The sequence below is a fragment of the Muntiacus reevesi genome, chromosome 1 (assembly GCF_963930625.1).
Source record: "Muntiacus reevesi chromosome 1, mMunRee1.1, whole genome shotgun sequence".
Taxonomy (NCBI): Eukaryota; Metazoa; Chordata; class Mammalia; order Artiodactyla; family Cervidae; genus Muntiacus; species Muntiacus reevesi.
In genome coordinates, this window is record NC_089249.1 from 164,806,807 (window position 1) to 164,824,077 (window position 17,271).

Below are 17,271 nucleotides of genomic sequence, written 5' to 3' on the forward strand. Positions count from 1 at the left end.
CCACTGCCTTCAGCAAATAAGGTGAGTTTAATTCTGGGATTGATTTACATTTATGTGTTTGTTAAAATTGGCCATTTTAAGGGGCTCCAGAAAATATGCCTAAAAGCAAACTATAGGATGAAAATGTATCTACAGATTTATCTACATATCTGATAGAATGTGCTGGTAGAGACTATGTTTACATTTTGGCTTTTTCGGAAGTGAGGGCTGGTAATTATACATTTGCAGCTGTGCATTTCCTTAATGATAATATCAGTGTTAAAAAATGAGAATCTACTTATAGGTTAGAAGTCCTCTACTGGCAAAATCAAGTTGTGTAAATTCTTTACCATTGGGTCATTTGATATCTAAACTACAGCAGAGCCAATGAAAGGCTGTGGGAAAAAGAAAGGAACACACAGTTATTCACTTTTCCCCTCCTATAGTTTTCTTATTTTGCACAGCAGATCCCAGTATGTGCTACTGCGCTTTATAACTTTTGGAGGAAGTCTTGTTCAAGATACAAAGAAAAGAGCTCCCTACAATTTAAGATTCTGTCAGTGTTCAGGTGTAAGAATGTAGTTCTGTTGTCAGGCACAGATAAACAGGTTAAAGGCAGAGCTAGTTCTTTCTCTATGGCTCTGTTTATATGTTTTCTTGTGCTGTTTTGCTGGTGAACCATTTTCTTTTTGTTTGAAGATAGTTTATATCTTTGTTCGTTAAGTAACCTCAGTAGCTGAGAGCACAGAGGCTTCAGAGTGATGGTGACACTGAAGTTATTGTACATTCTCCTTCCGTTGTTGCAGTAATATATAGATGGTAGTAACATAATGACCCTTATATGGAATTTGCGTAGTTCAGCTGGTAAAGAGTCTACCTGCAATTCAGGAGACCCCGATTCGATTCCTGGGTCAGGACATTCCCTTGGAGAAGGGATAGGCTACCCACTCCAGGATTCTTGGGCTTTCCTGTTGGCTCAGATGGTAAAGAATCCACCCACAATGCAGGAGACCTGGGTTTGATCCCTGGGTTGGGATGATCACCTGGAGAGGGGCATGGCAACCCTCTCCAGTATTTTTGCCTGGAGAATCCCCATGGGCAGAGGATCCTGGCGGGCTACAGTCCATAAGGTTGCAAAGGGTCAGACATGACTGAACGACTAAGCACAGGCAAAAAGGAAGTAGGTATTAACTCATTTAATTTACACAGCAACCATATAAGGTAGATATTATTATCCTCATTTTACTGCTGAAGCATTAAGGCACACAGAGATTTGTAAACTGACTACTCCAAGTACAGCTAACTAGTAAGTGGCAGAGTTAGGAACTGATCTGAGGCAGCCTGGCGCCAGGGTCCTTCCTCCTAGCTGTTATCCTTTATTGTTGTACTTACTTGACACCCATTTAAGTAAAGGGAAATGTGAGATAAAAAACGTTCTTAACATCTTTGTGGGCTCTGTGGAACTTATTATTTGTTCATTCAGTGCTCCCTGTAGAATCAGTGATTACAGACAGAACATTTAATCTAAAGCATTCATCCCTATTTTCAAACTGGTATTTTCAGATCTGTTCTCCATCTGAGACCTTGCATTTAGAAAAAGTACACTTGAACTTTTTAGTTGAATTGGCAGATCAAGAGCTTACAGACAGGATATTGCCTCTGAGTATTTAGACTGTATTTGCTGACCCCCTGAAGCAGTAATTTGGCACAGTGTTTCTGCTAAGAGTTCTGCAGTATTAGGGGTTTTGACTTCAAAGTGTGTATATGTGTGTTTTATATATATCTTTGTAGATAGACCACTTCTCCACAAATGGAGCCAATCTTACATAAATTCTGAAAATCTTTCAGAGCCATTTAAACCCAAAAAAAATCTAAGCATTTGAAGTAGAACTATGTGCAACACAACATGTTACCTTTCTGGAGACTTGTGATAAGTAGAGTAAATAAAGCAATCTGCCCACTTTAAGGGCTTGAAGTTCAGGCCAGAGAACCTCCAGTTAATCTTGCAGAGTTAGTTCTTATTTGGGCACCAATTTACATATACTTTTTATCTTTAAGTCTGAGTGAGTAACCACTATTTGATAAAAAAACAAACAAACAGTGTTCTGATTTCTTCTGCGTCTTTTGTCTTGGATTATGTGGATCTGGCTGTGCTCTGGTTTGAACACATTTCCTCTGGTGGTTTGGGTCAGTCAAGTGTTTGGTTGCAGTGAGCAATAGATCATCATTTCTGCCCATGAGGTGTGCATCTTATGGAGTAGATGACTTTCTCACACTAATTTTCTTTCCCCTAGGTTTATGAAGGTCTCGACATTATCACCAATAAGGTTTCTGCCCAAGAGCAGAGGCTGTGCCAGCACCACATGATCAGCTTTGTGGATCCTCTCGTGACGAATTACACAGTGGTGGACTTCAGGAACAAAGCAACTGCTCTGATATCCTTTGGGGAGATAGCAGCTAGGCTTGGTGGCTGCATGGCAGCCCAAGCCAAGAAAGACCTTTTCTTTGTAGTGACAGTTTCTCCTGAGCAGAGATACCCAAGACAACAGTAGCATCCCCATCGGAACTCTTTGGATTGAAAGATACAGTGTCCTTGCTGCTGAATCTTTTTCTCAGACTGCAGGGTCAGCATCACTTAGGAGCTTATAGAAGTGCTGATTTTGGGCCTCATTCTAGACCTACTGAATCAAAATCTGCATTTAACTAGAGTCCCAAGTGATTCATAGGTGTATTAAAATTTGGAAAGTGCTGTTTTAGTGGAGAGAACACTGACTTAGGAACCAGAAAATCTGTGTCCTGGTTTTAGAACCGCCTCTTTTGACCATATAAATGTCATTTCATTGGGTAAAGCATTTATCCACTGAACTTGTTTCCCATCCTTTAAATGGGGATAAGGAATTAATTTAGAAATATAACGGGATTATAGTAGGAAAAAATAATTCTGGGTAACACCAAAGAAATTTTGGAAAAAAGAATAACATGAGAGGGCTGCCCTTATATTTTAATGTCCAAACTGCCTTTACTATCTGGACTACTATATATTAAAATATAACTGAAAAGTCATAATAGTTGTCATAGCATGAAAATTATATAATACTAGACAAATTTATAGCACAGATAAGAAAAGCCAGATACAACTTGAAGTTGCATGTTTGTGTGTATGTATGTATTTTATGATCAAGGTGACATTTCAAAACAATGAAGAAATAATGCAGTAGTTTATAATTTTTCCTGGGACAGTTAATTTTTTTTTTAAGTGAAATCAGGTCCTTATTATATGTGACATAAGTTCCAGATGGATTTCAGAGTTAAATAAATGTCTTTTTTTTTAAATGAAACTTTGAAACAAATGAGATAACATGTAATTGAGTAGTTATGTGATATTAGAGTAGGGAAGGACTTTGTAGATATAATCTTTTTCTAAGGATTTTTTAATTCAACTTTTTCTTTTTTATTGTGTTTAAGTGTATGTAAAATTTACCATTTATAAGTTTAGAGTTCAGTAGTCTTGAGTATATTCACATTGAGCAGCCGTCACTACCATCTATGCCGATAATAGTCTATGCCGATAATAGTCTTTTTTTTTTTTTTTTTTTTTTTTAAGGAAAGTAGCTAGATTTGGATATATTTTTGTATTACCAATATAAGAATTTGTATTGGTAAGAATACTGGCTTCCCTGGTGGCTTAGACAGTAAAGAATCTACTTGCACTGCAGGAGACCCAGGATCCATCCCTGCGTTGGGACGATCCCCTGGAGAAGGAGATGGCAACCCACTTCAGTATTCTTGCCTAGAGAATTCCATGAATAGAGGAACCTGGAGGGCTATAGTCCATGGGCTACAAAGAGTCGGACATGACTGTGTGACTTACATTAGCTACTAGCCATTGGTAAGAGTGTATTTCAACTATTTCAGTTCCTATGTTTTTATCCTAAAGAAACCTTGCCACAATTATACCAGGAGATAAGTGGTAGATCTCATTTTAACAACATTATTGCTCTTAACAGCAAAAACATATAAATACCCAAGTTCCTACTTAGAGAGGAATATATAAAATGTGCCTTGTTCATTTAAGTACTTTTTCAGCAGTGAAAATGATGAAGTTGTAGTCCCATGCATTATGGAGGAAGAATCTTATACTTAATTAAAGGGGGGACATACAATTTGTTTCTCTTTTTGAAAAATGGACATATTTCTTATAATCCTTGACTGGTAACATCTTTTTCCCCACCCTACCCCAACCTCTTATAGAGGGTTTCTGATAGAAAAGAGGTCATCTATCTCTGCCCACAGAGTGGCTGGTAAAGGGAAGAAGTGTATAAATGAGTCTTTATCTGGGTTGAAAGTCTCTTTATCAGTTTCCCTCAGAAGCACAGTTACTCTTAAAGTAGATATTATCTTTTTAACAGAGATTCTAAAGAGAAGAATTCCAAGTAGCAGGGTTATGAGAACAATAATGACTAAAGCAAATTGTGTGCTTACTCAGTAGAAAAAAGTATTTCAGGCATTGTCTTATTTTATTTGCATTGTCACATGTAATGCTCATAAGAGCTCATGAGAATTTTACAGGTGAGAAGGCTGAGGCTTAGACAACTTGAATGACTTGCTGAGCGTTGGAGCTGGTAATTGAAATCTATTATCTTTACATCCGATGCTTCCCAGGTCATCTGGTAGAGTTTCAAGTGTAAAATATATACTACTACGCCAGAATGGTGAAGACTGACTGAGTCTAAGAACCACGGCTTAGAGAAACCAGTTCATAATTTGCCTTAGAAGATAAAGTCACATAATGGATGTCATTTTCGTGGCTTCCTGAGCAGATGACATTTGGTTCTGTGAGAGTTCTTTAGGCTTGTGTTTGTTTAGCTGATTTGGAATACTAAGCAGGCTTTGAATTTGAGCATCAAGGCTTAGAAAGTTCTGGAACTGGAAAGAATTACTATCATGTGTCTGTCTCTGGTTTTTGCAAGTCCCTCCAGAAGTGATAGGAAATGATTCTGAAAACTCATGAGAAACAGTAAAGACTAGTATCAAAAATATGACAAATGAATGTGGTTTCTTACTAATCCCCTACTTCCAAGTGAGTCAGCATTTTCTTCTTGTTATTAAATATTTTGATGTCTTTCTTAACGTTCACATTGAAGATATATTTGCCCGAGATAAAATTCCTATTGTCGTGGGAGGAACCAATTATTACATCGAATCTCTGCTCTGGAAAGTTCTCGTCAATGCTAAGGTATGTTTAGTTCCCTTGTAGTTCAGTGAGGAAATGGGTTCTTCTTTCTTGCCAGCTGATTTTAGTGGGAGGAAAGTTGACTCTTGCCTATTTCTTATACTCAGCAACTGTACTAATTTTCCTACCTAATATTCTGAAGCAAGCGCCATTTCCATGTGTGAATTGTGCTCCTCTAGGCTGGCCTAAGGGCAGCAGGGGCTGTATGTGGGGAAAAAAGGTTCTCTGTGGATTCATTAGCATCGCCATGTAAGTTAACAGTGTGTTAGTCTGATTCAGCATTTCCCGGCTGTAACAATCTACATGTCAGGGGGATACCTGGCATCAGCCTTTTTACAGAGGTGCTATTGTATAGGGTGGGACTTTGCAAACTCTGCAGTATGATATGCTGGAAATTCTGGTCCATTCTTGGGTCATACTTGTTGAGAAGCTAGACTCTTGGATGTGTTAATAGATGTATTAGCCGGGGTAGCTCGTACTTCTGACAAGGAAGCAGTGTACCTGAGTACTTCCCCAGGCAGTAGATCCTCTTTCCTCTTTATTTGCTGTGGCCTCGTAGCACTACCGAAGTGTGCTGGACTTTTCTGTTTATGATCTCTCACTATATGGCAAGACCTTCTGGTTGATCTCAGTTGTCTTCCTAACACTTAACCAAAGTGCCTGGCACATACCGTGTCTCAGTGTTTGTTGAATTAAATTTACTTCTAAACCTTTGTTTGCTAGCCCCAGGAGCTGGGCCCTGAGAAAGTGGTCGACCGAAAAGCTGAGCTTGAAAGGGAGGACGGCCATGTTCTCCACAAACGCCTGAGCCAGGTTGACCCGGAAATGGCTGCCAAGCTGCACCCACATGACAGGCGCAAAGTGGCCAGGTGAGGAAGCTGGGGCCACCGACCCCACGCCCCTTTAGAGGTAGAGGGCAGCCAGTTCTTCAGGGTGCCTGGGTGGCGAGACAGGTTTGGTAAGAGCATCTAGTGGGGATTGATGTTATTAGCGCAGCAGGTTAGGAGGCCCTGAGTTACCGCCTCGGTCCTCCCTCAGGTAATAGTCGCAGCCTGCTTTGTTGTGACGTTTCGTCATGCAGTGCAGTCGTTCCCTGAGGCCTGAGCGCTCTGGCTTCATTTTCTGTTTGGCCTTTGCTTCTATGACAGTTTTCATATGAATTTTTTCTGGCATGCAGCAGTGGCTGAGTTCTGCCCCAGCACACTGCCCACTGGCAGGCAGGTTTTATTTTTATTTTTTCCCATAACTTGATTTATTTACTTGTTTTGGAGGTGAGTTTTATAAATTGTCTTATATTGATCAGCTCACCTTAACACGTGGAGACTTTCTTGAAGGGAAGAGAGAGATGATCTTAGTTTATTAACCATGTTTTCTTAAGTTATTTTGAAATTGAAGCCTCATATGTTAAGTGTGGTTTTCTCCCTCCCTCCCTAGTATTAAATGGTTTATTTTTTCCTCCATAAATATGCATCTTCATTGGCTCCATATTCTGTTCACTTCTGACCACATCTTCATTTTATCAGTCATCTTATCTACTTTTTTCCTTCCAGTTTTCTTGATATATAATTGACATACAGCACTTATAAGTTTAAAGTATACAGTGTAATGATTAATTTTACATACATCATTATATTATTACCACTATAAGTTTAGTGTACTTATATAGATAGAAAATAGAAAAATATTTTTCTTGTTATGAGAACTCTTAGGCCTCCCTCTTAACTTTTATTTATAGCTTACAACGGTGTTAGTTTTATTTATCATGTTGTACATTCCATACCTAGTACTTGTTTATCTATAACTAGAAGCTTGTATCTTTTGACTAACTTTATTCAGTTCCCCCTTCTCCCACCCCTAGCCTCTGGTAACCACACATCTGATTTCTTTTTCTTTTGTTTTGAAGTATAATTGATCTGGAACACTGTGTTGATTCCTAGTGCACAACATAGTGATTTGATATTTCTATACATTACAGTATGATCACCACTTAGGTGTACTTTTATGCAATGCTGGAGATGACACCATATCTGGCAGAGTAGAGGCTCTAATGAAAACCTACTATATGGATGTTTATACACTTTAAATATTGTAGCAACATTTGATATTGATAGGGGTTATGAAATATTCCACTCAAGTGTTCTAAATCAGTGTTTCTTTTTTTTTTTTTTTTTTTATTAGTTGGAGGCTAATTATTTTACAATATTGTAGTGGTTTTTGCCATACATTGACATGAATCAGCCATGGATTTACATGTGTTCCCCATCCTGCATCCCCCTCCTACCTCCCTCCCCGTCCCATCCCTCTGGGTCATCCCAGTGCACCAGCCCCGAGCACTTGTCTCATGCATCCAACCTGGACTGGCGATCTGTTTCACACTAGATCAGTGTTTCTTAAGCCTTCTCTTTTGTCCACTCTGTCCTTGAAGCTTTTTTAGAAAATTTTTTCTCTTGTTGTAACTCTCTTCCTCCCCTCTTTGACATTTTGATACTAAAGAATAAGATTTGGGTTATGGTTACCCTTTGGAAGGCTGCACTTGATTACACTATCTAAGTGTTTTTTGCCCCCTTGAGGTCAGTATCACCCTGTTAATAATGCATATTCTAGATAATGAAGTATATATTTTCCAGTATTCAAACATTTTGTTGTAAACATTTAATAGAAATCTTCCAAAACTTTTTTGGAAAACTCAGGGATACTAGATGAACGTTCATTTCTGTATTGTTTGATGGTATGATTATCTGTTCCTTTCATTAATCAATTCTTATAATTTCTCTTTGTTTTGCTACTTCTAAAATAGTAATGAGTTGAGGATATATTTTAGCAAGAACAATAGGTTCTGAGCAGGAGTTCCAGAGTCTCTAAAAGAAGATCCAAAGATCTTTTTCATCTTTCTTTTTGTTTGAGGCTGTATATTCTAACCTCCAGATAAGTAAGATATCTATTACTACTTTTTTTCCCTTGTAAGGCCTCTTTTGAAAGACTGGTCATGGGCAAAGACGAGGGGTTTCTACTCTTGTGTTAGGGTTTCAGGAAGTAGAATTGGATCAGGAAGGGATAGATCACTTTCAAGCTGATAAGTTGCAATCACCCAGAGTGGTAGAGTATAGATTTGAGAGTTAAATTACCTAGTGCTGCATAACATAGTAGATACTAACAGAGTGGATGGTGGCTTAAGTATGTGAATTCTTTCTTCAGGGATCTTGGTGTAGTAGAGTACTGAATTAGTCTGAAGCATTCTTCATTAATTTTAGACATATTTAAAAAGGAAGTTGACGAGCTGGATATACAGCATACTTTAGTACTGTGGGAAAGGCATTCCAGCAAGACTAGACTTGTTGGCTTGTAGCAAGGTGTCCCAGCAAGCTTTTACTGCTTACTTGAAAGTAAATATGTCCTATTCTGTTTGTGTAGAAGAAACCTGTTGCTTCTGAACCTAAAGATTTCAGACAATTTTATGTATGTTTAGAAGGGTAGTTTTATTTTTTTTAAGTTTTCTTTATAACTCTTTTTTGTGTAGCTATAGGATTGCTGTATAACCCCAGACCTTCATGTGTTCAGGGGCTTAAACGGTGAAAATGACAATGAGGCATTCTATAATAAATAGCCTCTCTCCTGTTTTACTTGAGAATTAATATTTCCTAATGGTTGTTATGGATGTGCCTACTCTACTCTTTCAAATGACTTAGGAGCCTGCAAGTGTTTGAGGAAACGGGAATCTCTCATAGTGAATTTCTTCATCGTCAACATGCGGAGGAAGGCGGTGGTCCCCTTGGAGGCCCTCTGAAGTTCCCTAACCCATGCATCCTCTGGCTTCATGCGGAACAGACAGGTAAAAGTCCTTTAGTATCCCAGAGTCCATCTGAGATAAAGCTTATAGTAATACATTGCTGTATATAAAATGTTTAAGCCAACTATACCTCAATAAAACGTTGTTTTGAAAAAACATACATGTTCTTAGTGGCATATGAATGGCTCATAATAAGCGCTAAGCAAGTGTTCGCTGTTAATTTTATTATCATTACCAAAAGCACAGTGTTATTTCCATGGGTACTGGTCTGGAAAGCAGGTAAAGGTATTCCTGAGTATAATGTACCAAGGATGAGATAAGATGGGATGGGAGAGGGGCTGCTATCCAGAGAAGATCCAAAGGAGAAAGAGAAGGATCCTGTGGAAGGAGATCTGACTCTCTGAATTGGCTAGTGCTTTCTCCTTATATAATAAGATGATGTACCTCATTCTTGCTGTTTTTATTGAATTGCAGAGTTTGTGACTGAATATAATTATGAATTATTAGATAATCTTTGGACTCTGAACTTTTTCTTCCATTTGAACAAATTCTCTTCTTTGTGGCAGCTTATGCATTCATCATGTATAGTACGCATCTTCGGCAGGCTTGCTGGTTGATGAGTTAATTTGATTCAAGTTCTAGATGAGCGCTTGGATAAAAGGGTGGATAACATGCTTGCTGCTGGGCTCTTGGATGAACTAAGAGATTTTCACAAACGCTATAATGAGAAGAAAGTTGCAGAAAATAGGTGAGAATTTGGCTGTTACTGTCATGTACTCTTCATCCCTTGCTTATGGTCAGAAGACCATAAACCCAGTACTGGCTCTGGATCTACTTGTTTATTAGCCTTCGTCCTTGGCATTGGCTCCGCTTGTAGGAGGGAGGGTTGGTGTACTTGTATAGTTGCAGTTTTCTAATCTCACAAACACTCCCAGGAGTTAATTTTCAAAGGAAGTGACCTGGGAGCTGATTGGGGGGGTGTAGAGGAAGGATTTCAGAGAGATGGTGCCTGCTCAGGATCTCAGTTTCTCCATCTGTGAGGTGAAATGGTTCAGCTAGATCATCTCCAGGGCCCTCTAGCTCTCAGATGCAATGGCTTATCCACTGATGCTCTCTTGTTCCCAGCCAGGACTATCAACATGGTATCTTCCAATCAATTGGCTTCAAGGAATTTCACGAGTACCTGATCACTGAAGGAAAATGCACACCAGAGATTAGAAACCAGCTCCTAAAGAAAGGTGTGAATTCTCCATCTAACCTAGCCTGGGACATCCTTGGGTGATAGAGTGTCCAACTGGTATGGTCAGTAAGAACTGAGGCTGAAAGAGCCCCAAGTGGCCTTCAGCTCAGAATGGAGATGTTCACATACCAAGTATCCACCAGCGCGCTGATGTGACTGGTTGTCTCTGATGCCAGGCTGGCTGGACCTTCCTTGCGGCAGAGTGAGAAGTGCTTAGAGGTTCTTATATTCTGCTTTGTCTTTTAGGTATTGAGGCTTTGAAACAAGTGACTAAGAGATACGCCCGGAAACAAAACCGATGGGTTAAAAACCGTTTTTTGAGCAGTAAGTCTCCTTGTTTTTCCATATGCTTTGGGTCTGCTTTCAATAGAACATCGGTATTCTCAGCTCACCCAGAAAGTAACCTTTAGTTTCTGGATCTGACCTGGGGGGTGTTGCATAAGTGATTATCCAGGGGTGTTTTCTTTTGATACCTCAGGAAACAGTTCTTCCCGAGGAAGAACCTGCCTTATGCCTTGAACACCCGAGTACCGGCTGCAGCTAGAAGGAGTGAAGTAGCAATATTCTCTTAGCAGAGGTGGTGCTTGGGGCTGATCTTAGTTAGCTTCAGATTTCATACCTGAAGAACAATCAGATGTCTACAGGAAGGCTTTCCTAATTAAAATGATTTTGGGGCCAGATAAGTAGTATAAAAAGACAAAACCTTTACCAATTCTCCTAGCATTACTTTTGTGTTCAGATACGTGGTGTTTCAGGCTGCTGCACCTCTTAACTTCAGTTGAATAGCGCTTTTAAGGAAAAGGGAAGGAAATTCTCTTTCATTGGACCCTGTACTATATCCTTAGTACTAAATTGGGTGCAGTACATTTATTACTGGGACTTCAAGGTGGGCATTTTTCTTTTCTTTCTGAGGATAAGTAAATAGAGGCTTAGAGAAGTTAAATAACTTGCTCAAAATCCCCTTGCTAATAAGCAGTAGAGTACTGGATGCAGGCCTGACTCCAAAGTCCATACTCAGCTGTACACCCACTGCACTTGTTTCCTTCAGCTATACCTTTAGCTGGATAGAATTAGTATTGGGCCTTGAGTCAGGAGTGGTATGGTCATGAGCTAAAAGATTAATTTAAAGGAGATTAAGCATAAATGAAACCCTGTTTTTATCTTTTGGGCACTTTTTAAATATGCTTTTGAATCAACTCCTGTTACCCTTGCCATTGAATTTCTGTTTTCAGTTAGTTACAGGTAAGTACAGCCGAGGCCTCCCCCTCCTCCCCAGTGCCTCTGAACAGAGATGCCTTGGTCTGTGTTGTTTGACCCCTGGATCGCTCTCTCAGTTCTCTTTCTCTGCCAGAGTTCTCTATACAGCTCTTCTACTTACCTTGCTTTCTCTGCACATCCTTCTAGATAGAAGTCTTTTTGTCAGCCGAAACTGAAGTTCACTACTACAGATTTCTAACACAGCCTCTTTTCTCACCAGGCCTAACAATTAGTCTGTAACAAAAGATGGGGTTTTTTGGGGTAATGATTTGGAACTTCTTCCTGTGGTAAAGCCGCAATAACCCCCCATCTCTGAGTCACTCAGGGTTGATGGCACAGTGCATTGTATGCTCGTTCCTCATTCGTGTGTGTGCCCACACAGCCCTGGTGCTGGAGTGAAAGGCACAGCTGCCCTGTAAATCAGGAACTGCGTGTGATTGGCCAGGGGCTGGTCTGCTGGGATACGGCTCTGGCACAAAGCCAGAGGGACTTCCCCACCCCAGCTTGGCCTTGGAGCTGAGCCAGAACTAGCAGCTGGGAGCCGAGAACTTGTTGAAAGGTGCTGAGACAGGGCACAGAAGCCCAACAAAGGACTCAGAAGGGAAAGGAAAATATAGAGTGGCCTGGAAACAGGTGCAGAGCTTAGCCAAGGCCAGGTGTGCTGTGGATGCTGCCTGCACCCTCCCAGTCTCACCTTTCCGTGTGGTGGCAGGTGCAGCCCAGTCCAGTTTATGAAGAATCTTATTTGTGGTTGGCACAATCAAAAGGCCAGCACCTGCCAGCCGTTGGCATTCCGAGGACTTTGATGTTTTTGTCCATGGGGTGATGCTCTTTACCTTTAGGCAACTGACTTAACCTAGATGTGGAAGAGAATTTAGTGTGTCCTCAGACTGAGGAAGCCACCAGCAGAGGCTAAACATGGTTGGCTCAGTTGGATGAAATGTCTGTAGCTGTACATTTGGCTACCTCCAGTCTTACCTCCATTCAGAAGTAATTCGCCATAGGGTGTTTCTTGAATACTTCTCTAGATCTGTTTCTTAGAAACTGGGCTCAACTACTTCAGTTCCAAGGCTTTTTTCTAATTTTCAGATTCAGCAGCTCCCTGGCTTATACCCTGCTGTTGCCAGCCCGTGATTATCAGTATGGTATTAATGAGTTTTGTGAGTGCCAGACTGCTGAAGGGAGATACACAAACCTGAGATTAGTGTCTTTTTCTAAAGAAAGCTGTGAACTCTCTTGCCACAGAGTGACATCACCATCAGATGATATGGACCTTAGAGCAGGTGTTCACTTCAAGCTGCTAATATCCCCCTATAAGATGCTGCCTTTTATATTGTAGCCCATATAGTGGCCACTGGGGCTGTTTCTATGTGTTGTTTTCCTGAGTGATCTGGGAGATCCCACACTCGAGACCCTAGGTTATATAGCTAGACGTGTTGGCTCCAGACCGATCAACCTTCTGGATCTTTCTTGTATTGTGTGTAGTTGTTTGGTTTGTGTTACTGATTAAAAGGAATGGCATGGTCAGAATGTTTATTTCTTTGGCCCCATGTCTTTCCCTTGAGGATTTTGGAGTCCTGGGAGCAGAATAGATTGGGTCTTGGAAGCTGACCTCTCACAACTTTTCTTTGTCATCATTAGGACCTGGTACCGGTGTCCCCCCAGTATATGGCTTAGAAGTATCTGATGTCTCGAAGTGGGAGGAGTCTGTTCTTGAACCTGCACTTGAAATTGTGCGAAGTTTCATCCAGGTGATTATCAATCATGGTCCCGTCTATTGTCTGATTTTCAGAGAGCTTTGTGTAGCTGACACCTTTGTTGCTATGCTGGGGAATGAAGCATTCTTTTCCATGGAATAAAGCAGAAGGGCTGGCTGCTTTTGGATCCCTGGAGGCTGCGTTTCTACTTTCACATTCAGAAAGGTTGTTGTTAAAATCTGTTCACAGCCCACCTGCTCTCTGGCATGAAAAGAAGGAATCTTGGGAAAATCTCACTCCTCTTAATATCTGAGAATGATATCCAGATCTCTTTGAACAAACGCTTTTTCCCCATCCCTGCCTTGTTTCTTCCAGGGCCACAAACCTGCAGCCACTCCAGTAAAGATGCCAAGCAATGAAACTGAGAACAAGAGAAGTTATCATATGTGTGAGCTCTGTGATCGAATCATCATTGGGGACCGTGAATGGGCAGGTAAGAGTCTGGGGTAGAACACAGAGAAATCTGTAAGGGTGGGTTCCAATGACTTCATGAAATTTAAGGGCTTTGGTAGCTTGAATGCTGGAGTCTGCTTGTTTGTAAAAAGATGGCCAGATTCCTCTAACAGCCTGTGTTCAGATTTCATGGAGGCCTTCTCAAACGGAAGAGTTGTCTCTGTTTTCTGAATTTCAAAGGAAGATCGTATGCCCTCTAGCTTTGGCTGGAGTAGATATTTTATACTGAGAGGTTGGCAGTTAACTGTCCAGAGCTCCTTTTACTTTTGTAATCCTGCCTTAGAGGAGTTTCATGGCCTCTCATATTTAGACCTGTGAGGGTGAGGTAGGATTTTAAGGGAAGCCAGGCAACTTACCCAAGAGACCAAAGGGGCAGAAACAGCTGGGAGGGGACAGGAAGTGCAGTTACTCCTCCTGAGTACATTCTTCAAAAGTGGTATCTCCAGTAATTTTTAAGGTAATGTGTTGAAATGCTGTTGGTTACATAAACTGTGATGAAAAGTGTTAAGGGGAACTGTGTGGAAGCAAGACTGTCAGATACTCAGAAAGACAGTGGTGAAAGGGTACTCTTCTTTACAAGGTGCTTCCAACCAACCCAGGATTGGCCTCCCGCAAGGTTCTAGTTCCTTGCTTCAGAATCTAGGTCTGTCTTTGCCAGAGTCAGCCGCATTGCACTTCTCTGTCGGATTTCTACAGTCATCCAGCAAAGCCCAAAAGGGTCTTAGCTGCCAAGCCTTGGATTTACGTGGTATTCAGAAACTTGTTCAAAGCTCACTCCTTTTACGCACAAGTAGGACTTGTGTTTTACCCAGTGACTGGAATCCTCCTGTTCAGAGGACTGCTTTGCATGGTTGGGATTCTCACAGAAGTAGATTTTTCTCCCCATACCAACCAATAGAACTATGAGTTCTATTAACTGTTAACTCTGGCAAAATGAACTGCATTGTCAGAGTCTGGGGATGGCTGTGATTGCCCAGGCGGCAGAAGAAGCCTCGATTATCGTTGGTTCATAATGATGAAAGGGAAAGAGAAAGAGAGTGGCTGATTGTTTTTTCTAAAGGAAACTTAGTGGTTCGATTTGTCGAATGTCCTTCAGGGATTGCCATAGAGAAGCAACATTTGTGAGCCTTTGTGAGTGGAGCTTGTGTGAGCCTTCTATACTGCCATCTGTCAAGTCCCTGCTCCCATCTCCTGCTGCCGTAGGGAGTCAGTCCAGAGGTCATTTTTTGCCTTAGGCTCTAGCTGGAGACAAAAGCTGACTTTTTCCCTCAAGTAAATTTTTCCCTGACTTCTAACCTCTTCCTTTCCTACTTGGCTTCTAAATCCCTAAAAATGATGTTTTGAGTAAGTGTAAAAGAGAGTTTAATCTCGCTGTCTGTCTTTTTAGGTATTTCCAAATAAGATTTCCTTGAAAAAGAGCAGGCTAGTAAAAAGGAACTTCTTTGAGTTACAAGCTGAGAACTGCCTTTGGGGTGAGAGGTCAGAAATTGATATCAGCCAAAAGTAGCTTTTTACTGCTTCTTTGACCCCTTGAAAGGGACCATCAGAAAAGAATACTTGCTGTGATCTCTCTCTGCATTGTGTGCTAGAGAATGTGAATGTCTGGGTTAGCCATTCAGATGGCTTATCTGACGTAGGCAGAGGGTTGTCACACCAGGAGGGGCAGCCTGAGCAAGTTGGTAAGAAGTGAGAAGACAGCTCAGGGTACTGTAGGCCTACAATACAGACAAGAATTTGGATTTGTAACTTTTGAGCCGTGTGAGTTGAAATTGTATCTGTAACAGGCAGCCCCATGTGGAAAAATCGAATCTCGAGCCCTATTCTGGAAAATTGGATCTCTTTTTGAGCTATAGCTAAGCCAAAGAACTTACCTGCTGTGTGACCTTGGACAAGATGTAAGATCTCCATGAACTTCAGTCTCCTGTATAAATGGGCTGAATAATACTGTCTCGTAAGATTGTTGTGCAGATTAGTGATAGAAAGCACCCATGTGATAGACATGGTTCATGGTATAGCTCTCTCTAGTTTGCTAGCTAGCTGGGCATATGACTTATTCTTCTTTTAAAAATGCTAAGCAGGTATACCAATACATGTGTTGATCCTGTTATTGTTAGAGACAAGGATTATATGGTTAATTTTGTATGCTACCAGAATTAATTGTAGAAAATCCTAATTTTTTTTTTTTTATCTTAGCACATATGAAATCCAAATCCCACTTGCACCAACTGAAGAAAAGAAGAAAGTTGGACTCTGATGCCATCACCACCGTAGAAAGTCAGAGTGTTTCCCCAGACCATGACAAAGAGCTTAAAGAAAAGGGATCCCTTGGGCAGAATGATAAAGAGCTGAAAGTCAGCATGTAAGGGACTTGTCCAGTGACCTTTGCAAAAGTGGCAAGAGTCCAGTTCTTCCATTCAGTGCTGTGGTTTTAAAGTCTCATGTTCTCTGCCGTGGAGACAGTAGGTCCTGTTAGCTCCTTGTGTGGCTGATGTGTCTGGTCTGGTAATGATGAGTTCAGGAAAGGAGTTTTTCTTTTTATTTTTCTTTTAATCTTAAAGGTTCTATTTTTAAAAGAGACACAGATTGCACTTTTTTATATTTGATCTTCTTGGTGATAACTACTGGGATTCACTGTATCCCTTTTAAAAAAGTTTTATGTCCTTGACTCTGGCTGGAAATACCTAATTTCCAGACACTTTTATTGCTGACTGAATTATTGTGAGCCACAGTTCCGGAGTTCTGGATGGGAGTGAATGGCAGGAAAGGATCAGCCCCAGTGAGATAACTAAGTGAACCAAACCAGTTTCAGGAATTCCATAAAGAAGCAGAGAATCAGACTGAGGTGGCTGGGACTTAAAGTCTGAAGACTTTGACATTTGTTGAGCTCTTCCTGTGTGATAATCACTGGTATATTCCTGTTGAGTTAGGAATCTATTTTTATTCAAAGTTAAATAAAGAAAAAGTTTTTAGGCGCCTCTCTAGTGCTTAAAAAGATATATATGTGATGTCTAACTTATATATAGTGTGCTTTGTTTTCAACATGAGAGCTTTTTCTCAAAGTCAGTGTTCTTAATATGCTATTTGTTTATTTAGCAGATGCTTATTGAGCAGTTCATTATATTCCTGGAAAACATCTGGAAAGGGTCTTTTTGTTTGTTTGGCATGCGGGATCCTAGTTCCCCAAACAGGAATCAGTCTTGTGCCCCCTGCAGTGAAAGTGTTGAGTCTTAATCACTGAACTGCCAGGGAAGTCCCAGGGGGACTTTTTTTTAATTTGAGATTTGTTATTTCTAGTTGAAACTCTCTTACTGGAGTGAACTGAGCTACCAGCCATATATGAATGTAACATAAAGTTAAGCATTTTTAAGTTCACAGTCCAGCAGCATTTATGTTATGCAACCAGAGTTTTTTCATCATCCCAAACAAACTGTGTACCTATTAAGCAATAACTACCCACTTAAACAGTATTTTATTTGTTCAGAATCTAGAATCCACCTGCAATTCGGGAGACCTGGATTCGATCCCTGGGTTGGGAAGACCCCTGGAGGAGGGCATGGCAACCCAC

At 40.6% G+C, this 17,271-nt stretch overlaps 1 protein-coding gene across 2 annotated transcripts in view; it reads left to right on the forward strand.

Moving 5' to 3' along the window:
• Window positions 1-16,681, forward strand: part of TRIT1 (tRNA isopentenyltransferase 1) — a 41,030-nt gene extending 24,349 nt beyond the window's left edge. The window contains exons 2-11 of one of the 2 annotated variants that reach the window (XM_065915759.1): window positions 2,274-2,414; window positions 5,111-5,215; window positions 5,936-6,081; window positions 8,899-9,041; window positions 9,636-9,747; window positions 10,125-10,237; window positions 10,486-10,563; window positions 13,138-13,247; window positions 13,569-13,686; window positions 15,900-16,681. In XM_065915759.1, coding sequence (XP_065771831.1) covers window positions 2,274-2,414; window positions 5,111-5,215; window positions 5,936-6,081; window positions 8,899-9,041; window positions 9,636-9,747; window positions 10,125-10,237; window positions 10,486-10,563; window positions 13,138-13,247; window positions 13,569-13,686; window positions 15,900-16,069 — 1,236 coding nt within the window. In that variant the 3' untranslated portion in view covers window positions 16,070-16,681. The remainder of the gene's footprint in view (window positions 1-2,273; window positions 2,415-5,110; window positions 5,216-5,935; window positions 6,082-8,898; window positions 9,042-9,635; window positions 9,748-10,124; window positions 10,238-10,485; window positions 10,564-13,137; window positions 13,248-13,568; window positions 13,687-15,899) is intronic. The other variant, XM_065915766.1, reaches the window with a different exon arrangement.
• The last annotated feature ends 590 nt before the right edge of the window (window positions 16,682-17,271 follow it).